Raw genomic sequence first — 27,910 nt, 5'->3', positions numbered from 1 at the left:
ATGTAAGGTGTTTTTTTTTTTTTTTTTAACAATTTGAGGTAAGATAGTATTTTAAAATTAAGTAACTGCAAGTCAGAGCAGAATGCCACATTAGAACTTGACTCAGAGAACTTTCCCTCCCTCCCTTACTGTCACTGGCACTTTCTCAATATTTCACTCATTTCTCCTCACAATGATTAAATAACTGGTTTGCAGATATTAAAATCTATCTTTGATTCTTCTGTTTAAAAATTTTTAAGAGCCCTCCTATATATCATTTTGGGGCTTATCTCCATCAGTTTTTATGACATTTCTGATAGCCTACTCAATTAACACCAGCCACACTCATGGTTGCAGACATGGAATAGATCATTTCTCCATGAATACCGTAATCCGTCCTATCCAGAGGCTGGTGGCACTTATTTCTCAGCCCTTGGTGGATGGTCCCATTGCCCTCATCTCACTTTTGGCTGTACAAATGCTTATACATGCAATCCCACATCCTCCTCCTTACTTGTCCTTCTGCCTAGCTCCTTTGCTTTATCCCAGCTTAAATGGTCAGTTATACCTACCCCTGCCAATCTCCCTGGCCAGAAACTTTCTAAAGGTTAACCTCTGCAGATGAGCACTCCTGTTTGAATGCTCCTGAGATTTCACTTGCATGGTTCACTAGTATTCTCACCACACTTCTTCTTGGAAGCATATCATGGTCACGATCACATGTCATGGAATAAAGTTTTGGTGGTTGTTTCTATTGGATTTAGAGAATTCTTAAAGTTGGAAAGGGATTTACAAGGCATCACTAACGCTCTCTGTCTTCACAGGCACAGAAACGGAGGCGTAGGCATGTGAAGAGACTTGCTCATAATTGCATTGCTAACTAGGAACAGAACTCAATTCTTCTCCTGCAAAAGGCCTAAATAAGTTTTGCCCATTTACTCTGAAGTTCAGTGGAACAGAATAAAATGGATTCCCTGCACTTCAGTAGCTCACTGCTTCTCCCTTCCTGCCTAGAGTGAGCTGGTGAGAAGACATGGCACACACTGGCTGCATCAAAGGCCAAGGTCAGGGCTCTCTCATGCAGATGGTTAAAGAACTCTCACTTAGGGGCAGCAAGTGTGTGCCCAGTTTCTTTCTGAATTAAAAGGTCTGTAAACTCCTAGGAAAACCTGGGTCTGATGACAAATCCACCCAGTTGCCAACCCACCCAGGTCCTTGAAATAGTCTGAAAGCCCGCAGGTAACGTTGTGGGCTCCCAACCAATTTGCTTTCAGTGATGTTCCAGAAAACACCGCTGTCCACAGGCATGTCCCCTGCTGCCAGGGCTCTCACTCCTCTCCTAGCTCCATGGACTCTGGTTTATTTTAGGAGCTTCTTTCTTTTCTGTTCTCATAATAATGTAGTATGCATTTCCATCACTGTATCTTGCCTATCCCCAAATATTGCATAATTATGGGATATCCCATGATATCTCATAGTAATCAGCTCCAATGTACTGCTGACTCGTTGGAGGGCCAAGAGCCAGTCTCTGCATTCTCCACAGTCCATGCATGCAACATGTGCTCTGTGAACCTTGTGGCTTTTAGAATATGGGCAAGTGCAACAGAAGTCACCTTTTCCTCTCTGATGCGCCCAAAGCTCAGTCCTCACTGCACTCATGCAGCTGACAGGTCCATTTCTACAAGGTCCAATTTATTTACAATTTCTCATAAAGTCCAATTCTGTGTCTAAGCCCTTGCACTGTGCTTACAATAAAAGCTTCCCGGGTTTAATTCATGTTATTACTCAAAATGATCCATGACATCAGTAGACTCATAACCCCATTAGCAGGCGTTGGGTTTTCCAGCACAGCTTCTGGTTACTCTGCCCTTAACTAACCATATCTTATGTTCCCTTTGGAAAATTTATTTGCTCTGAAATTTACCAAAACAATGAAATGGATTCCTTGCACTCTAGCAGTTTGTTCTTTTCCCTTTGTGCACAGTATGAGTGGAGAGAAGACACTGACCACAGGCAGATTCAAAGGCCACCAAAGACAAGCACTTTCCCATGCTCATGATCAGAGGAAACTCCCTCTCGGGAGGAGCAAGTGAGGAACCATTGAGTACTCAATCCCATTCTGAATCAGGCAGCCTGTCCACTCTCATCATCTAAGGTCCCAGTGAGGGTACCCTACTGCCATTGCTTGGGGTGGCGCAGGAGTGAGTTTACGACATTCCTCAATACCCAGGATTGGGTCAGGATAGGTACTCCACTCTGTCAATGGGCCACAGTAAGATTTTTGCTGGGTCTTCACCAATACACTAAACCCTGTTTTTGACAGGGTGGTAGCCCTAGAGCTGCTTCTCACATCCTGATATCTTGGGGAAGCCAAGATTAAAGCAGGGCTGAAGGATGGAAAAGTAGTCAAGCCTTGCCTCAGTGCTGAGCCCACTCATCCCTGAGGCCAGACCCTACCTGTGGACCTTTCAGGCCATGCAAAATAATACAGTCCTGTTTTGCATGAGCCAGTTTAGTTTGGGTTTTCTTCTCTTGTCATCAAGACAGTCCTAATGGGTAGATCTCTGAAGGTACATTAATCATTTTCATCTCCACTCGTGTCTCAAGGTGTTCACAACCTGAAACGACCATTCCTCCTCTCTGACCACTTGAATTTATTTGTTTTCCAAGACTCGATCAAATGACACACTCCCCCATTACCTCCTTAAACTCCTCATGCAAGAATTGGCCAAAGTCTGGAGGAAACTTTTGGCACTTCATTGTACACCGACCTCTTACATCTTTTCTTTGCATATTTTCCAAATACCATGTAAATACCTCTATGGTAAGATTTGCAACTTTGCATTTTCCGTAATGCCTAGCAGACTGTGGCACAAATATTGGGCTCCTATGCAATATTTCTTATGAATACAGAGTTATTTTAGGTGATTACATACTTTCTGAATAGCAACAAGAGAAAACAGAATGTAAAGCAGCTGTCTAACATAAGAGTAAGAAGTGGAGAGTCTTGAGCCAATATTTAAGAATATAATTTACATTTCATGTATGATCAAATTCCTATGTCAGATAAAGTTAATGTTCTGGTATACTCATGCACTTATCCATTCAACAAACATTGATTGTGGCCTGATTTCTTATCACAGTAAGCTCTGTCATATATGATATCTTTAGGATTTTAATTATGGCTATAAAATTAACTTGCCTCTAAAATATGAGCAGTTCATCTTTCAAAACTAAAAACTGCAGGTCTTAAATGCAGGTCAGGACAGATGAATTCCACAAATAGAACTATATGTCATTATATAATTTTAAAAAGGTATTATCATTAAAAATATGTAACTCAAGTAATAATACCCTCCACTTCCTCCTATATAAAAGTATTTGAAACATAACTTGTTCTCTAAAGTGCTGTATTACAGATTTAAATTCTGGGTTCTTTCAACCATTTCTGAAAGGCAACTCTTTCCTATTCTTTTTGACAGGCAGAGTTAGACAGTGAGAGAGAGAGAGAGACAGAGAGAAAGGTCTTCCTTCCGTTGGCTTACTCCCCAAATGGCCGCTACGACCAGCGCGCTGCGCCGATCCAAAGCCAGGAGCCAGGTGCTTCCTCCTGGTCTCCCATGCGGGTGCAGGGCCCAAGGACTTGGGCCATCCTCCTCTGCCTTCCCGGGCCACAGCAGAGAGCAGGACTGGAAGAGGAGCAGCCAGGACAGACTCCGGCACCTCAAGCGGGACTAGAACCCCGGGTGCCAGCGCCGCAGGCAGAGGATTACAAAAGTGAGCCACGGCGCCGACCGAAAAGCAACTCTTTCAATCACAAAATATTCCCAGAAGTCAAGCAAATGGAGTCTCTCAATGTCTCCAGAGTAAAGTAAGAATGTCCTCCGCCTGGTTCAGGCTTGCTGGCCCACTAAGAAGGCTTCCTAACAGTTGTGTTATTTTACTAGTAATTTCGTTCAGGGGTGCAGCTTTGTTGGAACGTGCATGAATGAACTTGCCATGGGACTCCTAATTGTCTATTAAGTAAGTCCCCACTTCTTCACAGTATCACATTCGTTGCTAATTATCACAGCTTAGAGGTGAGCAAGAACTCTCTGTAGATTCTGCAGTTGACCAGTCGTAACCAAATATGAAGCTCTAACCTAGTTCCTTCAAATGTATAAAAAATAGTGGTTACTGTACTGTGTCCGGGGCCAGGACACAAATGACAGTGTCCTGGGGAAGCCAGGTAGAGAGAACAAATAATAGAGAAACAGACCAACGGAAATCTGTGCTGCATAGAAGAAACACTGCCTAAATCTACCACGAATTGTCACCAAGCCCTCAGCAGCTGCTAGTTCAAGTATGAAAATGGAGGGAGGGTAAAATCATGCCAGTTATTTCAGTGACTCAGGTGGCTGCACACATGGTAGTAGGAAACTTCTGAGAAACTAACAGCCATCATGTTTTGGTGCCTGCCATAATACCAGGCATTCATAAATAAAATAAAAGACAGTGCTTGCCTATCCAGTGGCTTTATCCTCATAATAGATACATTTGATGAATGTGTTCGGTAGCCAAAATGACACTACCCTTCATATAGTGCCTAGATATTTCAAATTCTTATTTCGGACACTGGATTTGGCCATCAGCATAAATACAAATGAACTATCCATCTGGTGTATCTTTGCAGTGTTAGAGGGAAATCCAGCATGAAGGAGGAAGGTCAGGAATGAATTGAGAATATGAATGGAAGCATTAGCTGTGTTGTTGCCAGAACAAGTCACCCCACATATCTGTCATGCCTGTCCTGTCTGGTAGCTTCAGTTAATGCCCTTGGAAACAGCAGTAGGTAGAAGTTAGTAGAATCAGCTTTTTTGTCCTAGCTCGGCTAATTATGTGACCTTGGACGAGTTTCCTGGTCACATCGAGCCCTGATTTCAGGTCCATAGACTGAAGGGGCCACCATGCATGATGCCTAGAAAAGCTTTCACCTATGCAGTTCCATGAATATGCTGAATATCGCCATCAATCCACCACAATGGGTTGTGTTTTTCTCTTAGCAAACAATAGCCCTTACAGTCTATGGATCAAAAAATATTTCTGTTCTGCAATATGTGCAGGATTCACAAGGGATGTACCTCATTTCAGTTGTGAGCCAATGTTTTCTGTCATGGCAGTAATTATTGGATTTAAGTAACTGCATTTTTTAGAGGCAAATGTTGACTGTTTTCCCTTTTTTGCATTTCTTAATTTATTGTTAGCCATCACAAATAGTCTTCATTTCATTAATAAAAGAACATTATTGTGCATGTTGCCTTTTAGTCTATCCATTATTCATACTACCTAGGAGACTAACAGGGGGTGCAGCTGCTGGGGTATTAATCTCAGAACCCGCTCCTTTGCTTGCCCTCCCTCTGTAGGGACTGAGTTACAATTTGCTTGCCATTTTGGAAATGCTTTGCTTGCTAGTAAAAATAAACTGAGAAATCAGCTGAAATATCCGCCCTTCTCATTTTATCAGGCTCACTGTCATGCTTCTCTGTTTTACTTTGTTTCCATGGTTTTTCCCTCAAGTAAAGATGACCTTTAATGGCCAGAGGCCTTTGTGGGATGCAACTGAGTGGCCTTCCAAGCTACTTTTTGGGCGTGACTATCTTATGTGTTATTCTGTCATCTTCCTGGGAAGGCCAGCCTAGGCTTCTGCCTGCTCATCTTACACACAGGCTTCTCTTGCTGACCTTGGTCTAATTGGAACCCAGATTGGCCTTGCTCTGCAATGCACTTCTGATGGCCTCCCATCAGAGGATTAAAATTATAGCCACATGGTGGGTGTTTAGCTCGGGCCTCCAGAGGACACCTTTCATGAGCTCCCTCTGCTCGAAAGCCTCTGGTTCCTTACAGAAGCTGTTCTGAGCCACCGTGCTGTTCCTCATAGGAGTAAACGAAGAACGGCCACTGGAGCAGTTTGTCTTTAGGACATCTGACAATTCAGAACTCTCCGAGTGAGGGCTTATTCCTTTTCTTGCAAAAACAATTTCAGCCTTGCCCAAAGGCTTACTCTTGGGTTGCTAAAGATGGGGTTTTATCCTAGAGCATCTGAGGTGTGATTTAATTTCCCAACCTTTGAAGCACTCCAAACTGTTCAAAACACACCTACGTGGGAGATCAAGGTCTCTCTATGCTAATGGTCCTTCTCTTATTTAGAGTTCAATCACTTATTTATTAATTTTATAGACATTGAGGGCCTACTATGTGCCAGCTATTCTGTGAGGCAATGGAACAAGAACCATCCCTGATTTCATGGAAGCTGTATTCATTGTAGGTGATCCCTCTTCACTGAGATACTTTAGCTTCCGAATCCAGTGGTAGGAAAACTTTCTGGAAAAAGCTAGGTAGTTAATATTTTAGACTTTCAGGTCATCTGATTTTTTTTTTGACACAACTAGTGAACTCTGCCACTGTAGGGCAAAAACAGCCATAGTTAATTTGTAAATGAGCGTGGCTGGTTGTGTTTAAATAAAACTTTATTTACAAAAACAGGCTGTGGGCTAGAATTGGGCCCATTGGCTGTAATTTGCCAATCCTGCCCTGTAGGATAGCATTTTAGACTTATGCCTCATCAGGATTTTTGGCTATAGTTACTTCAGGTGAAATTCAATATTATATTCAAAAAATCTACCTTATAAGTGATTCAGCAGTTGTTCTGAATTAGAGCATCAAAAAAGTTCTTGATTCTGGCCGGCTCCGCAGCTCACTAGGCTAATCCTCCGCCTTGCGGCGCCGGCACACCGGGTTCTAGTCCCGGTCGGGGCACCGATCCTGTCCCGGTTGCCCCTCTTCCAGGCCAGCTCTCTGCTGTGGCTAGGGAGTGCAGTGGAGGATGGCCCAAGTCCTTGGGTCCTGCACCCCATGGGAGACCAGGAGAAGCACCTGGCTCCTGCCATCGGAACAGCGCGGTGCGCCGGCCGCAGCGTGCTACCGCGGCGGCCATTGGAGGGTGAACCAACGGCAAAAGGAAGACCTTTCTCTCTGTCTCTCTCTCTCTCTCACTGTCCACTCTGCCTGTCAAAAAAAAAAAAAAAAGTTCTTGATTCTACTTTGATAAGAATTGCTCTGATCTGGAGAGAGAGCAGTTTTCTCGGGAATGTCTGTGACTACCGGGGAGTCAGCGGCTTCCTCCTGGAAGTGAGGAGTATGCAGAGCAACCCTGTCTGAGGTCCTTTGGGAAAGCACTGTGCATAACCCACTGCCTTAACCCTCATTACGGATCTGGAAGGCCTTCGTACAGGTGGGAAAACTGAGAATTAGATAAAGAATATAACTTGCTCAAGGCCACTCTGCAGGAAGTGGGGCAGAGGGGATCCAAACCCAAGGCTTCCCAACTTCTCTGAACACTGGGTGGCAGATCTTTAATCAAGTTTGTTTCATTTGGGCTTTCAAGACTTTACTTTCTAGAAGTGGCACGTGTTTATCGTGTATCTGAGAACTGTTTGACTCCAGCGTACAGACATCTATATTCTTTCTTGATAAAATAAATGTGTATGATACTTATGATTAAGTTCTTCATGATGTGTTCTTTCCTACACATTCACACCTGCTACAGTCTATATCCTATCAGTGAACGTCATTAAGGAACACTGGCAAAGGATGGCAGGAATGAATATGTAGAAAGAGTGCAGGTGCTCATTTTTGAATCAAAATAAAAATAATGCCACATAATTTCTAATGAATACTGAATCATTAAACATCCTAGGAAAAGGTATGAAGTCCCACTACAACTTATACCCAATGAGTAGGACTTGGAATGCAATGATTTTTCTCATTTCTGATAAGTACATTAAATTATAAAAAGATACATGTATGTCATTGCATTCTTTTTAAGGGACTTCTGAAAACAAAACAAAATAAAATAAAACCTCCACCAGTGAATCAACAGATGGCTCACTATCCCCATGCTTCTTTCAATGATTGCTTGTGACCCTCACTCGTCTTTTGAAGCTCTTGGCCCAATAACTCATTCTTGGGTACCAAGGTACAACTGCTAGACCAATCCTCACTCCTTTCCCTAAACTACTCTGTCATGGCAGTTGGAGTGGTTTGGAAGTTCACAGCTCTGCCTTTCTGTGTTAAAATTAACCATCCTCCAACCATTCTGTTACAAAGGGAGCCTCGGGAGATGATGGGGATGGCTCATCCCTTGCAGGAACAGAGGCTTCTGCCCTCCCTTCTGGCAGTGCAATGACACTCAGCAGGGAGAACTCGCCACCCAGCAACCTGCACCACACAGCAACCTGCTGTGTGTGTTTGGCTACTTTTGGCTGAGGCCAGCCACGTCGCGCTGTGGTTCCTCGTTGGCTTCCACAGAAATGGTTCTTTCAAACCTGCACCAAGCAAGATGCATTTAACTGACCCCATTCCTTTTAACAACCAAGCATGACAGCATTTAATAGCCTTGCAAAGACGGCGCGCGGCTGCCACCGCTCTGCCTCATTACTCACTGTTTCAGGATGGTGCTCGGATCCAATATGCACATTTTAGTCACGTCATGCCTGGGAACCCAACCACGCTTTTGTCCTAGCTCACCTCCCTGTTGTATCTTATTTAACATGTTTAGCTCATGTCTTGTTTTGATATTTGCTTTATTTAATTGGGTTGCCCCAGCCTCGCTGTTGCCCCCGTCTACATATTTTCTGACTGTTGTTGGCCACTTGAGAAAGGCAGAAAGGTGTGCGGCAGCATCCTCTTTGGATGAGGATGCATTTTCAGGAGGAGGAATACGTGACGATGTAAATGCTTTCCAAGGGTTTTCCGTGGGGAAAAATGACAGGTTCCTGGGACACATGGGTGCGGAAGTGAGCTCAAGTCCTGCACCATACCCTCCTTGAACTCTGGGAGACGGAGCAAAGTCTCCTTCCTGGATAAATTGGTCAAATGGAGGATGCTGCTGCCCGAGGCAGAGGATGCAGGAGCAGGAGGAAAATGGGCCCCCACCACTTCTGCACAGTCACCATAAAGCCAATTAAGTGGGAAGTGCCAGTTCTGGGCACCCCAAGGAGCTGCTTTTTCCAGCCTAGCCCCTGATGTGAGCTGCCTTACAAAAAGCAAGGGACTCCCAAGCGTTCTGCTCTGAGCAGTGAAAACAGCTTTGAGCACTTGTAAACACAACAATTGGGATGGGGATGTTCGCCTGTAATGATTGTTTATGCTGGAAAGTTGGCTGCCACTGTGGTTAGACAAATGCTCCCACTTCCGTGGAGATAAAAGGCAAGCATTTGCAATCAGTGAGGAGAGTGTGTTCGTTCTGGGGCTAAATGGCATTATAAAACTTCCTAATTAAGCATATACACCAATGAGTTTTTTGCATCCTTTCTCCAATTTAGCTTTACATACTGGGTGCGCTGTTTAGTACGGCATTAACTATAAACATTGTTGTTACTGCCCCCAGCTGGAAAACAGAGCAGTTTATGTGTGGAAGAAAAAAGAGATTATCTCCCATCTGCTCCTGCCCATTATTCAGTGATGTGTCATTTTGTCGGCTGATGGGAACCATCACGAGGATTTTCCTTAAATGCTCTTTTATACTTGTCTATATTTATTAATTATTGTGTTCACTTGGCATTTTATTCTTACCTTTAATCCTGCAAATTTAGTCATTTAATTTTCTACAAGTTTAGCTTTTTTGGGGAGGGAGATTAGATGTGTTTAGACGTGATTTTTATTAGACAAATATGCACAACTGTAATTAGACATACTTGATGCCCGTTTGTAATTGTATATCAACTTTACACATATATGTCTGGTTAATATGCCTGAGGATAGGAGACGTGCAATTAAAAAAAGGATGGAGCATGGTGTGATGCAGTTTATAGAAAGTACAAACCAGGCAAAGCTAATTAATGCAGATAGACTCCAGGGTCAGTGTTTACCCCTGGGGCGAAGTGACCTTCCTAGAAGGGCCTGGGGGAACCTCCTGGGGTGCGAGGACTGTTCTGAGCCTGATCTGGGTGCTGCAGGGTCAGTTAGTGAGAATCTGGGGCATGTATTCATGAGGTGTGCACTTTTCTGCATGGATCTTGTCTTTTAGTAAAAAGTAAATGATGCGTGAATCATCTTGCACCTTAAGAATTCAAAAGTCAGAATGTGCACCAAGGCAAATTATGATGAATTCAACCCTTCGCTCCCACAAGGTAAAAAAATAAAGTTCTACATCTATAAAGTAATTTACTTAGGTCAATAAAAAGGTGGATATGCGACTCCTACATGTATATCAACCTGAAAAAGATAGACAGCTTTCTCTATAAAAATGACTTTAAAAATACCTTATTGAGGTTTGGGTGTCTCCTTGCTTTAAGCAGTTTTGGAATTCATCATGACCTTGGTATATTTGGATCATCTGTCAAAGCGTGCCCTTTTTTGACTTCCTTAAGTTCTTTGTTTTGAGTGTTTTAATGATAGAAAAATAATTAGGAGTAAAAACTTGAGGCTAAAATTATATACAGATATGAAATATATATATGTATATATATACACACACACACACACACACATATCTACTTTTTTTTCTATAAAACTTGGCAGTCTAACCCATGAAACAGTGCCAGGCAGTCACTATATTACCATAACAGGCTCCATCATTTGGGGAAAACAATGCCAAAACCAGTGAATTTTTCTTGGCAAATGCTAAGACATGGAGCTTTACCTGGAGATCATTTGAGAAACATTAAGAGGGAAAGGAAAAAGTTCCCTAGGACTTCCCAGAGTTCATTTCTCAAACCATCAGAAACCATCCTGTTTGTGGATAACTTAAAGAGACACAAGTGATGTTTCTTGAAGGAAATGCCAGGGCCATTGACTGGAATAGAAAATGATTGGATAGAATTCTTCACCCAGTTACAAAAAAATCAATACCTCCCAGAGACCCTTTTGCTTGAGCAGATAAGCCAGCTAAATAATCTGACAGTTACAAATACTGAAAAGTAAATTCATGCAATAGCTAGTACATAGAGGGATTTCCAGGGAAGAGAGGTAACAATAAAACAAAAACAAAACAAAAAGGTGGAGGGTTTGAAAACACAGGATTACCAACACACACAATGCATTGTATAGCCCATTGTACTTGGAGGCGCTTCTACTACTAAGGTGTAAATGCATTGTTTCATCCATCTCAGAAGGTCAAGGTTGGGCTTGATGATTTTAAAATGACAGTATATGCTTCTATAGAATAGAAACTAAGGTGCTATTGTTCTTCCATTTGTTAAGGGACAGAAGAGCACTGGAAATCATTGCTTTAATCAGCAACATCAGGAAAATGCTTTGGCATTAACACTAAATATACTGTCCTTTTAACCAGAAGGGAAATTGATACTGAGCATGTGCAATGGAAAGAAAGCTGGCAAATGTCAGTGTGAATAATGGGTGAAAAAAAGGAATGAGGGGGTGTGGCATCTCAATCAAGATTAAAATGAAACTGATAAAGCAGCATATGGACTGGATAACAAATCAAAAGCATGTTTATCCACTGAAGGAACTGGTTAATGGAGACTGCCAGCACGTTGCCATGGAAACACTGACTGTTGAGCTGCACCATCTCATACCTTATCCAATACATTCCTGGTTGTTGGTAGTAGTCCAAAGACCCTGATCTCTTGATGGTAAACCCGTGGTCCAGCTGAGCAGAGAGAAATGGGGGCAACTCAGTGGATCAACATTGTGCTAAAGAATTAAGACTCCAGACCAAGCTGTCCTTCACTAACTAGATAGGTATTGTCACAATGCCCCTTCTGCAGGGTAACTAGCTAAGGCCTTAAATCCACACTTTGAAAACAAAACAAAACGAAAAAAACAAAACCAAAAAATAAAAAACAAAAGAGACTAGTCCCTCACGACTCTCTTGAATGTCAATTCGTTAGAATAGATCTAGGTGTCACAGCGTTTTTGAATGCATATTTAATAAAGTCCTTGCAATTTCAAAAGATATAAACACCTCTTCATATGCCATTGAATGGAAAATGCTTTATAACTAAATAATGCACTTAAATCAACGTTAGCCACCTAAGAGAAAGCAGATTGGACCCTCCCCCAAATATTACCCTATGAGGTTTAACTTTGAGGGTCTCATAGCTAGGAAATAAAAGAGGGAAAGAATCATGTTTTGAAAGCCCATAAATCACAGCAGTTTGGATTTCTGTCTTTAGGAGCTCATCTTCAAAAACACATCTATTCTTAGAGGTGAATCAATTACATTTCTGAACTAAAGAGATACAGTGTAATGCAGTCAAAAATACAAAAATATGAAAAAATGCAACAAAAACATCTTTCACTATATTAAAAATGCATATAAACAGTGAAGTGCTTCAGATCAATAAACAGAAGGCCAGATATGCTTTCAAAGTGGTTCATCCTGGACTAAGATGTTAGCTTTTGGCTACGTGGGAATAAAAATTCCATCCCCAAACAGGAAGACTCAACAACAGGCTGTATGCCCACTCCCCTGTTCTGCCCATGAGAGGACGCCATTTGCACGCCTTGTTTTCCACAGAGGCTCTTGAGTTCTGTCGAACAATGCACTGCTGTGATGCTGAAGACAGCCCCTGCTTCCAAATTCACAAAGGCATTTTAAAAACATGCTGGCTACCAGGCATTTAACCTAAAAACCACTGGGGAGATTTGGTGGTCTAATTATAAACTAGGCTCTCCTGGTGTTGGTGGAAAGCAATATGAGGTTTTCCTATTTTTAAAGATGCACATTTCATTTTTTAAAGAAAAAAAAAGAGAGAGCAAAAAGAACCTTGAAGTACACTTGCTCCTTGGAAGACGAAGGTGTGCACTTCGGTTTCAGTCCACAACGGTGGCTACTTAGTAACTAGTTCTCTACTGCCATCTAGAGGTAAAGTGTTACTTTACAGGACATAAGGTCTCATTTAGAACTCGGCTTCCCCGTATCACAATTATGTGCACGCTGATTAGTATGGATTTGTTCAATTAGACTGAAATGTTCTATTTGCATGAGCAAAATGCAAAAGAAGAACTTTAAAGCATTAGGAAAATTATCGGTTAAAATAATAAACAGCATTAAATGAGGAAAAATAAATTGGAACTGACATCTTAGTCATCGGTTCTTCATCAAGCTGAGCAAATCTAATAATACCTCCCTTCCTCCCTCTGCTCTCAAAAAGTCCACCGTTAAAATGTCATCTCTAATTCCATTTTATGTCTATAAATTGCATTTTAATAACCTTTTGTTTCCCTTTCCCTGTTCTGCTTTTTTTTTTTTTTAATCCCCCAACTACTGGGAAAGGTAGTAGAGAGACAATGGAGTTCTGGGAGGCAGAATGCTGCCGTTCTAAGGGCAATGATAGGGCTCTGCCTAATCACACTGTGTGACCTGTGTCAGGACACCTTCCCCTCTCTCACAAGGGCCGTGGGACCCTCATGAGATGCGGCTGGTGATTATTCTCGCTAGACAAATCAAGGCCTTCTTGCAACCTTAATATAAACTTATCATCTGTCTTTTCTTTCGTCTTAATAATGCAGGGGGTGGGAAGCAGAGAACAAAATGACAATATGAACAAAAAACAGGATGGCTTGGAACTACAAGTACATGTGGAACTATGCTCGTGTCAAAAATTATTCCTGCACAGGCAGTCTGTTTGTTATGACAGCATGCTCTTTTTAATTTTGTCATGCTAAGAAAGAAAAGCATCATGAGTTGCTCTGTAAAAATCATTGATCTCCAGCAGGTAGGTAGACTTCTAACTAAGGAAGGAGAAATACGTTATAAGACCAAAGATTTAATTGCTGATTTCCTGAAACAAAATGAAAGAAAAACACTCTATTTTAAATGGTATTAAAAAAACTTTCTAAATGGTATATGTGATCTCAAAAATATCAGTGCTATGATAGAGGAAATTTAAAATAAAACATACTATTTTATAGCTTCTGGGGAGAGCACATATGCCCAGGAAAAAATTCTTTTTGAATGCAGAACTTACATTGAAATTAGTATTTTTTTAAATCCATCAAACAGACTTCGTTACTGTGCTTGTGCTACATTAACTGTAGCACTTTTTCTGATACAATGAATTAATAACTACATTGACTTTTTAAATTGCCAAATGATCTTTCCAGAATATCCCACGTAGGAGGATAATTCTAGCTTCTGCTTATATCCTACCTCACCACAAAATATTGTTTCTTGGTAGTCACGCTATAGTTTGATGCCAAGGCTTCTCTTCCTTGTGACACTTAACCTTTGCACTTTAAGAACGGAAAGACTGTTATGAAATATGAATGGACTCATCCAATGACATTCTGAAAGGTAATAACAAGGGCCACCACACTGGCCATTTTCTGATTCCCAGCCCTGTCCTGTGACCTCTGACCTTGCACAGGTTCTTGTGAAGGGCAGGGATGCTTTAGAAGGGAAAAGCATTCTGGAGAAGCCGAGTGAATGCACATTATGCCAGTCCAGTTTCTCTTGAAGCAAGTGCAATTCACATTGATGTTCTGCCTCATGCTGGACATAGCAATGACAGTAGTGAACTTGTGACTTGTGCTAAAGAGCTGACAAGGCACTTTACAAGACGTATTTCTCCCCAGACTAGTCAATTACTTTGAATCTGTGTGAAGTTACTAATTATTTTTTTAAAAAAGTTTGTAGCAAGTAAAGAAGATTAAGTGTGTGACTAACATGGACCTCAGCATCACACAGCCAACTGTCCATTTTGTGCATTTTCCAGGGGAAGCATGCTAATGTTGAACTAAGAAACCTGCATTCAAAATTACATTGAAAATGGTCCAATTGTGATGGAGAAGAAAAAAAATCAGTGGAAATTTGATTTCCAAATACTCGCTGGAGTGTTTTGAGATGCACTTAGATGAACTTTTAATGAACTCATATGGATTAGGCTTCAGAATTTATCTGGGTTTGATTAAAATAGGATTTCCTTTCAAATACGTGTTGTCTGTCAACTGGAAATTGCCCTGCAGTTTCTGCCCTTAGTCATCGCCAGACTCCCAGAATACTGTGAACAAAGCATCCCTGAGCAACCAAGGCAAACTTAACCAAAGGCTAACGCAAACAAAAGACCAAGGGAAAAGGAAGCAAAAACCAAATGACCGCGGTGGAGAAGGCGCCTTCTCTGAAGAGCAGTGCGTTTCATGGACAAGCGTGCTGGCAGTCCGTTCCAAAAGAAAACCATGGGATCACATGTTTGGAATGGACTTATCTCTTGCATGAACAAATGAAACCAGTGTCCAGGATGTTCGGGTTAGTGGAGAGTCACTATGACTTGACTGAATATCCCCTGATAACAAAGAATCCTGACGATCTACAAAACACGTGGATGAGAGTTTACACCGAAGTTGAGTTCTCTTAGAAAGAACTAAAGAGAGTGGGCATGGAGAACAACTTGGGATTTTAAAAACTCAGCCGCCTCGGGCAACCTCTGACAGGGTGTGCACTCTGTTAGCACCATCAGCTTGCTCATGTGCCAGTTACCACACACCTGGAACCTGCTATTGAAAGGGTTTAGCTGAGAAACACGAAAGCAAACAGTACAACAGTGAGTCTGTATGTGTTCGTACCATTCGCTCATTCTGGAAGCCCATATCAAATATTTAGTCACCTACATCTGGGATTGGTTGTATCGAACAGGTCACTTATTTATCTTTTAGTGCTAGCTGGAGCTCTAGCACAGACAAAAAAGAAAGTAAATTAAAAGCATCCACAGGAGTGAAACATTCAGTACTGCTTATAAGCATGAGGTACTGTTTCATAATTTCTAAAAATTCCACATTGAAGTGTCTTCAGAAAAGCAGCTCAAGTGATTTTTTCCCATGGAATATGCTGTTAAAATGTACTCCGAAAAAAGAGGAAATTATTAAAAATTCCAGCAATCTGGTCCTTGAATATATTTACCCTAGAAAATTGACACCAGGAAGTATGAGGTTTCATTATTTCTCGGCCCAATTTAATCTTTGCCTAGAGCTGTTAGCAAATTGCATGTAGTGTACGTCTATGTGTACAGAGCCGGAGAGACGAGAAGCTTCTCTACAGTTGCATCCATCAAACGGTGAATGCTAAAAGACTTCAATGTTAGGAACAGACATTTCTAAGGAGCGAGACATCGTGACTTCATTGGGTGTTCACAGCATCTCCCTCTCACTGAAAATCCGACTGCGTAAGCTTCCTGCGATGTGTAGGCTTTTCTTCAGGACTAGGATAAAGATCTATGGAACTCCTCCAATCTCTCCCTGCACGTCGGCTCTCTCACCTCCCCTTTCTTTCTAGGTCCTGGCCACAGGACACTCTGAACTCTTTGCCTTGGGGCCAAAATGTTTGCACTGGCACAGAGTCCAGTGTGGGGGAGGTTTTCGGCTTTAAAAAAAGTATTTACAGCAAGACACTCTGGAGGGGTTGGATCAGGATGTGAGCCCAGGAAAATGAGCTGCAGCCACACAGACTGTGTGGACCAGCCTCACTCCTCCTCCAGTGCATTAAGTGGCTGAGCTGTCTAAAGAAATGACCCATTCTGCTGTCTCTGGGTGGAACCTCCCGAGTCATGCCTGTCTCTTAGGTGGGCTGCTTTAGAAAAGTTACAGGTGGATATTTCAGATGCTTACTGCTATGACAGAAACTCCAGCTGCTGTGCTGTTCGGCTTGGGGCCTGTGTTGAAATGCTTCTTTATCTTTCCAGCCACTGACAGCTGATGCTCATTTTCTGGGAGGCCATCATCCTGGGGAAAAAAAGGAAGAGAGCGAAAGCGAGAGAGAGAGAGAGAGAGAGAGAGAGAGAGAAATAGAGATAGAGATAGAAGAAAGAAGAAACATTAGATTCATAGAAAATGCGACCAAAATCCTCTGCCAGGCAATGATCTCAGAACTCTTCAGACACCAGAAGTAAGGCAACTAATGTCTTCTTATCAAACGCCGTTGTTGAACACACTGCTCATTCATTTCCACCTCTACTGTAAAATTAATTTTCTGTGTCATCTGACCCTAAGGGTTTTGCTCTAAATTAAAGAAAAAATGCTGATTTTGGTTTCTAGTAAAATCTGTTTACACTCACAGCTCTAGGAACATATGTTAAAGAACCAGTTAACTTGGACAAAAAAAAAGCAACATGAATCTCTTATTTTTTTCCTCCTAGCCCATCATTTAGACCCAAAACCAAGGAAACTGGCAACATGTGCTCCTATAGGGCTATAAATAAACTCAGGTTTGTATCACAGCTACTCAATCAGTTGTCTATAATCCCAGACAATCCGCCAGGAGGAAAGTTCCTCCTTATGATTACAACCATCCTTACTGCCTTCAAATCATCTGTCAGGATGACATATCCCACACTGGCGCTCACTCTGTTCCCCACAGCAACCGCCCACGGCTGAGGCTGGATAGAGGGCTGTCCTGTATTAAGTGCTGCTAGAATAGCCATACCTGGGGCCATGAGAACGAGCGGCCATTTACTAATTCCTGACAGGAATGCTGCATGATTCTTAAAGGCAAAGATCGTGTTTTGTTCACTATGGAATTCCCAGGTCTTAGCATGCTGCAGAGGCACCTAGTAGATGCTTGATAAATTACTGCTGATTAAGTGAATGAATGGATAATAAAGTGCTACAATCTATTAAAACTAAAATCCTTGCAACATGACCAATGCCAATCCTCTTTTTTCTTCTCTCCTTTCACCCAATCATTTTGCACTGAATTCCTTGGCTATACCCAGAAAAATCAATTTGCTGCTTTTTAAACATGATGTGCTTGCTCTATTTGTATGAGCCAGTCTCTCCAGATGGGATTTACTTCTTTCAGAATTGGCCATTCAATTATTCAATTAATACTAACTACGTGTCTATACTGGAAGCCATAAGCAGGTGGTAGGGAAATGATAGACAAAAATAGGCTTGAACCATGCTCTTCTGGGTTCAATTCTTGTGACCCTGTGCTCCCTTAAAACTTGGGTCCCTAGTGACCTATTCCAAGATATTTTCCTCCAAGCATCACTCCCAGTGCCTTTCCATTGTATCAAACTGTACTACTCATATTTCTTTGTGTTGGGTGACAGCAGGTATAATTACTTGTATATTTCATTTATCCAACATACCATGCATATATTTATATAACTCTTGCCCTCTTGTACGAAATTTTCCTTACTTGTTCAGTGTCTGTACACAGTGGATTTTTAATTTATGATATTCTTAGACTTGTTCATTACTGGTTAGAAGAAGAAATAATTAATATGCTTAAGACACATCTGACACCAAATCTGGAGGAAGAAGCTTTTCTAAAAATATATGGGGGCCGGCTCTGTGGTGTACAGGTAAGGCTGCTGTCTACAGTGCTGACATCCCATATGGGCACCAGTTTGAGACCCGGCTGCTCCAATTCCGATTCAGCTCTCTACTGTGGCCAGGGAAAGCAGTAGAAGATGGCCCAAGTCCTTGGGCCCCTGCACCCACATGGGAGACCTGGAAGAAGCTCCTGGTTTCAAATCAGCCCAGCTCTGGCTGTTTTGGCCATTTGGGGAGTGAACCAGTGGACAGAAGACTTCTCTCTCTCTGCCACTGCCTCTCTGTAACTCTGCCTTTCAAATAAATAAATACATAAACCTTTATTTATTTATGTATTGTAGAAAGAGTCAGAGACTGAAGCTTGATTTGAGTGTGATTATACTTCAGAAGAGAAGAGAAACGGGTGAACAAAGCACCTGTGGTGACAAGGGCTATGGCAGGGATGGCAGGGCATAGGGGGAAGAAATGATCTCTGCCCTCAGATCCTGAAGAGTTAATTGGGAAACAAAGTATACACACGCCTTGTCCAGTAAAGAAACAAGTCAGCAAGATAATAAAGCTGTCACAGGCAGTGCAGCTTCACGCCTCAGCCAGAGACATCCAGGGAGCTCAGAGGAGACAGGACATGTTCTCTTGTGGGCAAGCAGAGTAGACTTCATGAGGGCTATGGGGTTTGACCTGGCCCTTGATGACAAGAATGGAGGGGAGGTGGGATTTTGGAGAGCAGTGTATGCTGTTGGAAAGTCACAGGCATGTTTGCTAAGTCATGAGTCAACTAGCTCACCTCTGGCCTGAGAGAGTAATGGCAGACAAAGCTGAAAGATCAGGAAAAGTCTGGCCACAAAGATCCAGATGGAAGCATCAGTCTCAATTAGGATCGAAGCAGTGCTTCTTAGTAAAAGGGGTCTAAAGGTAAGAACTGGGAAGGACTTCCCTCCTTTAATCAGACATTTTCCACAGTGCACTATCCTGTTCTGCAAGTGAATGAGAAGTTTGATTATAATCACAAAGAATCAGGATTTTTTTTTTTTTTTTGGTTCAAAGTTTGACATACAGGACAAATTTCAGTGGGGCCATAAATTTTTTTTAAATGGATGAAGAAGAGACCCCTGGAATTTTAGTCACACAACTGCCCTTGCAATCTAACGTAGATCTTTTTTTTTTTTTAAATGTATGTATTTTACTTTTTCTTTGAGAAGAAGGGAGAGACAGAGCACTCCCATCCGCTAGTTCACTCCCCTAAATGCCTGCAACGGTTGTGGCTGAGCCAAGGTTGAAGCTGGAAGTGAGGAACTCAACGCTGGTCTCCCACATGGGTGGCAGGAACCCAGTTATCTGAGCCATCAACACTGTCTTCCTGGGTCTGAATTAGCAGGAGTCGGGACCTGGAGTCCAGGAGCCCCAATACAGGAGGTGGGTGTCTTAACTGGGAGGCCAAGCAACCTCCTCTAAGTTAGAATTCTTGCGAGCATTTACACATTTGACAAGAGGTTAAATGAGCCTGAGAGTCTTAGAAATATTGGAAGTATGCTTCTGGCATAACTTGGAGGACTGCCTAGTGAAACATCACTTAGATGCTGTGACGCACACTGTGCCTCACTCCCAAGACTGCAACTGTACTTCTCACCATCTCTCAACAGAGTTCCAGGATACCTCGGGCAAAGGGTGTTATATGCAGCTTTGATTAAAAAGTTTGCCAAACATGATGGGAAGTGGGTCAGGGGAAGATTTGTAGGACAAAAGAAACTCAAGCATAATTTAGTCCCAGGTTAAGAAGCTGGTAGAAAGGGAGGGTTGGAGACAGGAGGAAGGGACAGGGACAAGGGGTAGAAATGAAGCAGTTTGCTGATGGAGGCTGGGTAGGTTTTTCCGTTTCTTTGAGGTAAGATGAAATAAGGAAAGAAGAAGTAAAACCTGCTTTGAGGTGTAGGCAAGGCAAATGAAAAGAGAAACACAGGGAGAAGAAGGTAATGCAAGAGTCACCACGGGGCCAGTGCTGTGGCATAGGGTTAGGTAAAGCCACCGCCTGCAGTGCCAGCATCCCAAATGGGCACCGGTTTGAATCCTGGCTGCTCCATTTCCAATGCAGCTCTCTGCTATGGCCTGAGAAAGCAGTGGAAGATGGCCCAAGTTCTTGAGCCTCTGTACCCCCACGGGAGACCTGGAAGAAACTCTTGGCTCCTGGCTTTGGATCAGTGCCGCTCTGGCCATTGTGGTCATCTGAGGAGTGAACCAGTGGATGGAAGACCTGTCTTTCTCTCTCTGCTTCTGCCTCTCTGTAACTCTTTCAAATAAATAAATAAATCATAATAAAAAAGAGTCACCTGTTACAAGAGCCTGTGCTAATGATGTACATAGATGATCTCATTCTCAGACTATCATCTATGGCTGGCATAAATAGTCTCATTTTGAAGATGGGCAAACTGAGGAGTTTGTAATTTGCTCAAAGTAATGTCATTTGCTCAAAGTCACACAGTGGTCAAGTCAGGACTGAACGAGGTCCCAAAGTGTGGATTCTTTCTATCAAGGACATTTACTAGCACAGTTTCTGGTTGTCAGAGGGCTCCATAAATATTGAATGGAAATGCTCGGTGAATCACTGTTTCCATGATGCAAGACACACAGCAGTGGAGGGGAGTGAGAATTGAATTAGAGGCTGAAAACACCCGAGACATTTGGACAGGACTCAGGGAGCCTGGGAAGCATTTGGAAGTCAGTGAAAGGGATAACGAGTATTTCAGGGGGCCCTGAGGAACACTGAGACTTAGAGTAACAGAGAGACTGGGGGTCCACCTCTCTGGGACATGGCAACGTGACCTGTGGGGGCTGGGGCTCAGGGGGCCCCTGGCAGCAGGCGGCACTCAAGGCCTGGCTCACATGAGATGAAGTGAAGTCACCCCGGGCCAGTTGTGTGCTGCTGTAATGGCACAGGCTGGGTGTGAATATGGAGAAAAACCTCTGGATTTCCACAGGAGCACCCTTCTTAACTTCCCAAGGGAGATTTGTCACTTGCTGAATGACCCCACCCTTACCACCTTTGCCAGAAAGTCACCTGTCCCTGCCGTGTCTCGTGCTGCCAGCTCTTGAACCAGGAGGCTGCTTTCTTACCTTCTGGCTACGGACTGCGTCATCACTGTCCAGCCCTGAACCGTCCTAATCTGTCAAGGCTTCTAGCAACTCTTTTATGCTGGGGCCCAGATGTTCAGCCTTCCAACTTTAAATTCTGGGGAAGCTCTGAGCTTCCCTTGGGTTATTAGTTCACACTGAAGCAATGAAAGTAGCGAAACAACTCTCGCAAGTTGTCAGAGATGCTTTCGACTTCATAAATCTTAGAACATTTCAGGTTTCTTTCTTTCCCCAGTGAAATAAGGGGTCTCTGATAGAGGAGCTAACACACACACACACAGGCATGCACACACACTACCTCACTCATACATATATACACACACCATGGCAACAAAAGAGCCTGCAGCATTTCCACATAAATTTCGGAGGCTTTCAGTCTAATTGGATTAAAAGACATAAACAACTGGCTTTGCTGGGATCTAAACTGTACCTGAGCCATACGGGTTCATGATGGAGATTTAGTTAACTTACTGTCTTGCATCAATAAAATAAATAGGGCCATTAAAAACATACATTTTTATATATACATCTTTATCACCATTATTCAGAATAGATTATGTGCCAAAAATGTGCAATGAATTTTCTAAACGTGACAAACCTGGCAGTATTTTACAAATAGTTCGAGTATTATTACCATACGTTCTGGTTCGGGAGTTGTTTCTGAAGTTTGACACGGGCTGGTTGTGGTTTGAGGTTAGTGGGTTTTGATTTAGAAATTGCCATCCACCACTTGGCAGAGCATTGCGACTGACAAGGACAAAATTAGTTTGCAAAATGGAAAATGAACTCTCACAGCTGTCTGTAGGAGACCTAGCCTCCTGCTTCCCCTTTCTCCAGGGGTTGCTGGGAAGAGCTGTGGGGAGGTCTGGCGGGGGTGGAGCTGGGGGGGCTCGGATGTGAAGTCATTCAGTAGAGTGAATTCCCCTCGGTCCTTGGGGAAATGATTTCAGGGGTCATGCTTTAGAAAATCCTCCTTCCCGCATGAACTTTCGGTTTTGAATCATGGATCTGCTTTTCAGTCTGCTCATTGCCAGCCTCTATATCATACCAGTAAATTTATGAGAAGCATGGCAGTCTTGCACGGTTCACTACCAGAATATTCGGATTTAGTTTTTAAACAGTTCCAATTTTGTTAGCATCCTCGTCCAGTGCAGTTCAGTTTCACCTTCCTATGTGCTGCCCCGTGATTCTGGTTAACCATCCCCAGGTGTACAGCACCCCAGGTCTTTTGACCCTCATCAGGATGGCCTGGTGCATCCTCTGTGTCTACAGTTCCACTGGACAGGGGAAGTAAATTAAGATCTACTTCGGAGCAAGGAGAAGATGAGGTGTACAAATGGAAAGTGAACCTCCGTGTCATCATGGATAATTCACCAGCACAGAGAAGTGTTTCCAAATATTATTGCAGTGGCATTGGAGTTTGCTTAATTTCTAACAACTTGAGATGAATGTGTCCATATTTTTGTGTGGGTAGGGCCAACTTTTTAAAACAATCTAATTAATTTATTTGAAAGGCAAAGACACACAGAGGGTGAGAGAGACAAACAAAGAGGTATCTCTCATCTGCTGGTTCGTTCCCCGAATATCTGCAATAGCCAGGGCTAGGCCAGACCAACGCCAGGAGCCAAAAGCACAATTGAGATGGCAGGGATCCTGCTAGTTGAGCCACCATCCAATGTGTGGTTAACAGGAAGGAAGCTGGTATCAGGAGTGGCAATGGGGCTTGAACCCAGGCACTTTGATACGGCACACGGGTGTCCCAAGCAGCATTGTAATTGCTGCACCAAATGGGCAGTGCTGGTGTTTATTAGTTAGCATGGAATATCCTGGGAGATTTTTAAGGCTCCTGGATTTTTTTCCTTTTCCTATTGTTTTTTCCCCCTTTGGAATATCTTGGCTGAGTAGTGCTTTGTTAAATAAAGCAATTTATTTATTTGAAAGGCAGAGTTACAGAGAGAGAGAGAGGGATAGAGATCTTCCACCAGGAAGCCAGGATCCTAGAACTCCATTTGGGTCTTTCATATGGATGACAGGGGCCCAAGACCCCAGGCCATGTTCCATTGCTTTCCTAGGGACATTAGTAGGGCACTGGATTGGAAGTAGAGCATCTAGGACTCTAACTGGCACCCATTTTAGATGCTGGCATCACAAGCAGCAGCTTAACTCATTGCGCTACAATGCTGGTCCCTGAGCAGTGCTTTTTAAGAAGGGTAGTTAAGTGGATAGAGGTGGTAAAATACAATGCAAAGGTCAAGAAGGTGATTGGAAATCTTGAATTGATTAAATAACTGTATTTGACTCTTTGAAACTAGTCCTTTTCCTGGGACAAAGGTTCTCCAACTTGGTCTCACATTATAATCACCTGGGAGTTTTTGAAAGTCTTGATGCCAAGATGCCCAGGGCAGATCAATTAAATTTGAATCCCTTGGGCAAAACCCAGCTCTCAGACTAGAGACTCTATTGAGCTTCAAACTAGATTCCATTGAAGCCCAGTTTCCTCATCAGCAAATCTGGGAAAACAATTTGAATTAAAACAGATGTGCAGAATTATTGCCTCCTAGAGCTTCAGGAGAACAACAAGGGATAAGGCAGGTCAACATTTTGAAAATCAAAGTGCAATGACAGCAATGCATCTGAAATAGTATAATAAGGATCATTGACCCTAATTACAAATAAGAAAATTTTCTGAGGGGCTGGCGCTGTAGCGCAGTGGGTTAAAACCCTGGCCTGAAGCACTGGCATCCCATATGGGCGCCAGTTCCAGTCCCTGCTGTTCCTCTTCGGATCCAGCTCTCTGCTATGGCCTGGGAAAGCAGTAGAAGATGACCCAAGTCCTTGGGCCCCTGCACCCATGTGGGAGACCCGGAAGAAGCTCCTGGCTTCAAATTGGCTCAGCTCTGGCAGTTTCGACCATTTGGGGAGTGAACCAGTGGACAGAAGACCTCTCTCTCTGTCTCTACCTCTCTCTGTAACTCTTTCTTTCAAATAAATAAAATAAATCTTAAAAAAAAAAGAAATTTTCTGAATCATCAGTTCAATTTGTAACCTTATCAGTAACCCACACTTCTACCAATAAAGAATCATTGGGTAGGAGGGAAATGACTCAACTCTTTCCTGAATTCCCAGAATGATCAAGATCTATTATTTTTGAGGCCAGTATCACGGCACAGTGGGTTAAGCTGCTGCCTGAGATGGTGTCATTTCACGTCAGAGCATTGCTCTGAGTCCCAGCTGTTCCACTTCGGATAGAACTCCCTACGATGCATCTGGCAAGACAACAGAAGATGGCCCAGGCGCCTGGGCCCCTGTCACCCTTGTGGGAGACCTAGATGGAGTTCCTGGCTTCTGACTTTGACCTGGCGCAGCCTTGGCTGTTTTGGGCATTTGGGGAGTGGACCAGCAAATGGAAGATCTGTATCTATCTCTGTCTCTCTGTCACTCTGCTTTCAAATAAATAAAAATAAATCTGGAAAAAGGATATATTATTGCCTATTCCATGGTTATGTTATATATGCCTAAATTATATGGTTCTTCATTTGATGAGTAATGAGGCAAAGAACCCTAATGGGAACAATTGCTGTTGGTAGGGGGTTAGTTGGGATACTGGAGCAGGCCACAGAGTTGCTAATGCATCATTATCTATGTGGCTCTGTGGCCCACATAAAGGATCATGTTCCAACTGTGATCACAATTTGCATTTCCCCAGCAGAAAGCAAAGAGTGACAGAGCTGACCCTGGCCCAGAGTCTGATTCAGCATATATTTGTGAAATGCCTACAAGTACTAGATGGTCTTTTGAGGCCCTTGAAATAGATGATCCTCTCTTTGTGCTCACGACAAGTGGAGAGGTCTATCCTACTTATTGCATTTCACAGATAGCAAAACTGGTTTGGAGGAGAGAAGTGATTTCTCCAAGGTCATGCAGGTGGGGGAGGCTGTGCAACTTCCAGGAGTCTCCATTCTTCTCCTGGGCACATGGCCACGTAGTGATGGAGTCTTTATTGACTGGTTCATGGGATCCCGCCCTGGGAGGCCTCACTCATGATCCTTCCAACAGGACATCAGAAGTCAAGGACAAACAGGAACACGGTGAGGTTCGTGACCAGAGTGCATGAAAAATAAATGAGGGCTTAGAGGCGTCTCCTGCAGCGGGGTTAAAACAAGCGACTTTTGCTGACTCGGTTTTTGATTCTATTGCCCTTGTGTTGTGCCTTCTGCTTCCTGAGAGACTGCCTTTTCAGTGCCAAGTGTGCCAGGTGGAAAGGTCACTGTATCAGCAACAGAGAAAATTAGAACTAATGAGAACGCAGGAAGAGCTTCCTGAGGCCTTCCTTAGGGTTCACATAATGATTACTACCTTTCTCCCCCTTAGGGAGCGTCCTTTGTGGGGATCAGATATAATTTGATTGCCAAATGCAAAGTGTCTTGTTAAATGGGTACCCTTTTACATTCCTAATTTATTTATTTTGATTGCTTGGTTGTGCATGTGTTCTTGTTCAAGTGACTTCAATAAATCCTAAATGCTGGTTGTGAAACCTCATTTTTTAATTTATTATTTTGAGGCACAGCAAATAAGCAGGTTTCTGATTGAGTTACTGTGTAAAAATAATTTCAAAAATGAAGCAACCACTTTATACCGTAAGTTTTAAAAGGCTTTTACTGAAAGCAACAGACTTTTCCCTCTGCATTTCAGTAGAAGGTAAAAATACTTTCAAATTATTTAAATGGTATTTCTTTTAAGTTTTAAATCTCTTGGATGATTACTTCAATGTTATCCTTGCTTTTAGGAAACGTTTTTAGGGAATCTGAGAGGGAAACTGAAATGACAGCAGACGTCCAAGCTCCAGAGCGAGCAGAGGAAGCTAATTATCTGCAAAGTGGGACCAGGTGTAGCAGTGTGCACGGAGCTGGTGGAGGCGGCAGAAAGCCATGGCGCAGACGCAGCTGTATACATGTCATCCTAGGAAAGGGAGCAGCCTCGCTTTTCCAAGGTAACAGCTGGAAGGCTGCTTACGTTCTGCTTATTTCCTGCATCGAGTGCAATATTACTGATGCAGTCATTTGGTTTGGAATCAGGGTGAATGATTACGCTGTTTCCAACGGCATGCCAGACCACCGCCAAACTCGCTCTTATTCACAAAGTTTGCTTCCTGCAAATGTCCACATCATGCTGGAGTCGTCTGCTGGGCCTCCACTTCCCAGCCTCTCCAGGGCGGAGCTCTGCCATCTCCTCCCAGAAGCCTTCCAGGACACCCCCTGGGGGCTGGGGCAGCCTCTTTGATTGCCCTTGCCTGTCGGGCAGCATCAGGCAGTGCTGTTGGAGCGCGGGTCTGGCCGGCAGTGGCCCTCTGTGTTTGGAAAGCTCTAACAGCCATTTGCCATCGACAAATCTTTGTCCTCTATGACTCTTTTTAGGCCTTCAAAGGCCACGTTTCAAATTCAGATTTTCCAGTTTATTCTGCGTGGTTATCCTTCTAGGACTAACATGCAATCTGATAAGTTATGGGCCCTGGGCTTTGAATTAGCCCACATAGTTGAGTCAGAACTAAGAGAGAGTACAGCTGGCTTGTGCCACTTCCACTCCACATACCTGAAGGAAAAGTGCCATAATCTAGGTATTTTAGTTTGGAAAGACTGCCAACTTGTAACAATTCTCATTACAACAATGCTGATTTCCACACTGTGCCATGTTAAAATAGCACAGTGCACTCGTGTATGCCAAAGGGGGAGAGCAGTAGTGTGGTGCACAGGACTTTATGGCCTCTGGGCTTGGCGTGAGGATGCCTGGTTGCAGATTCTGGCTCAACTGCAAGCATGACTACTTTGGGCAAACCACCCCTCATAGCATCAGTCTCCTCATCTGAAAAAAGGGTAAAATAATATCCACTTGCCCATATAGAAGGCTTATTATTAGATTCAAGATGCTCCCTTACCCCTTCCCCTCTCATGGGAAAGGATAATTTTTGTTTAGCAGCCTGGGATAAATGCAAAGGTTGCTGAGGCCAGAAGACACCACCCCTGGATGATGGCTGCCCCCCATCCCCCGCCCTTCTATCCTAGGAACTGGGGTGGGGGTTTGTATTTTTTGCTGTGTATCTCTAAATGCTCATTCATAGTCCTATGAGAGGCTTTTAAAAGTTCATGTAAATGGTATTAAAATATAAGTTTATTTTAGACCAAAATGTTTTGAAACTCATGCATAGAGCAGTCTTCAACAAATTCATGGAAAATGCATATTATAAAAAAAGATGCATGAATTTTAAAATATTTTTATACCAGAATAAACTTGCCTCGACATTTATTTATTTACTGGTTGATTTTTAAAATTTATTTCAAAGGCAGAGAGACTGGAGATACAGAGCTCTTCCATCTCCTGGTTCATTTCCCATATGCCCAAAATAGCCAGGGATGGGCCAGGTTGAAGCCCAGGGGCCAGGAACTCAATCTAGACTTCCCAAATGTGTACCAAAGGCCCAAGCACTTGAACGATCACCTGATTCCTGCCAGGGTGTGCATTAGCAGGAAGCTTGAGT

General features: G+C 43.0%; 1 protein-coding gene across 1 annotated transcript in view; it reads right to left on the bottom strand.

Annotated features, from left to right (window-relative positions):
• The window catches only part of DCLK1 (doublecortin like kinase 1), a 393,955-nt gene that overhangs the window by 5,774 nt on the left and 360,271 nt on the right, over nucleotides 1–27,910 (bottom strand). The window contains exon 16 of the mRNA XM_062194372.1: nucleotides 16,585–16,698. Within this exon, the coding sequence (XP_062050356.1) occupies nucleotides 16,585–16,698 (114 nt within the window). The remainder of the gene's footprint in view (nucleotides 1–16,584; nucleotides 16,699–27,910) is intronic.

Source organism: Lepus europaeus, chromosome 6 (assembly GCF_033115175.1).
Source record: "Lepus europaeus isolate LE1 chromosome 6, mLepTim1.pri, whole genome shotgun sequence".
Classification (NCBI taxonomy): domain Eukaryota; kingdom Metazoa; phylum Chordata; class Mammalia; order Lagomorpha; family Leporidae; genus Lepus; species Lepus europaeus.
Note: the sequence above shows the minus strand (reverse complement) of the source record. Positions and strands in the feature narration are given on the sequence as shown.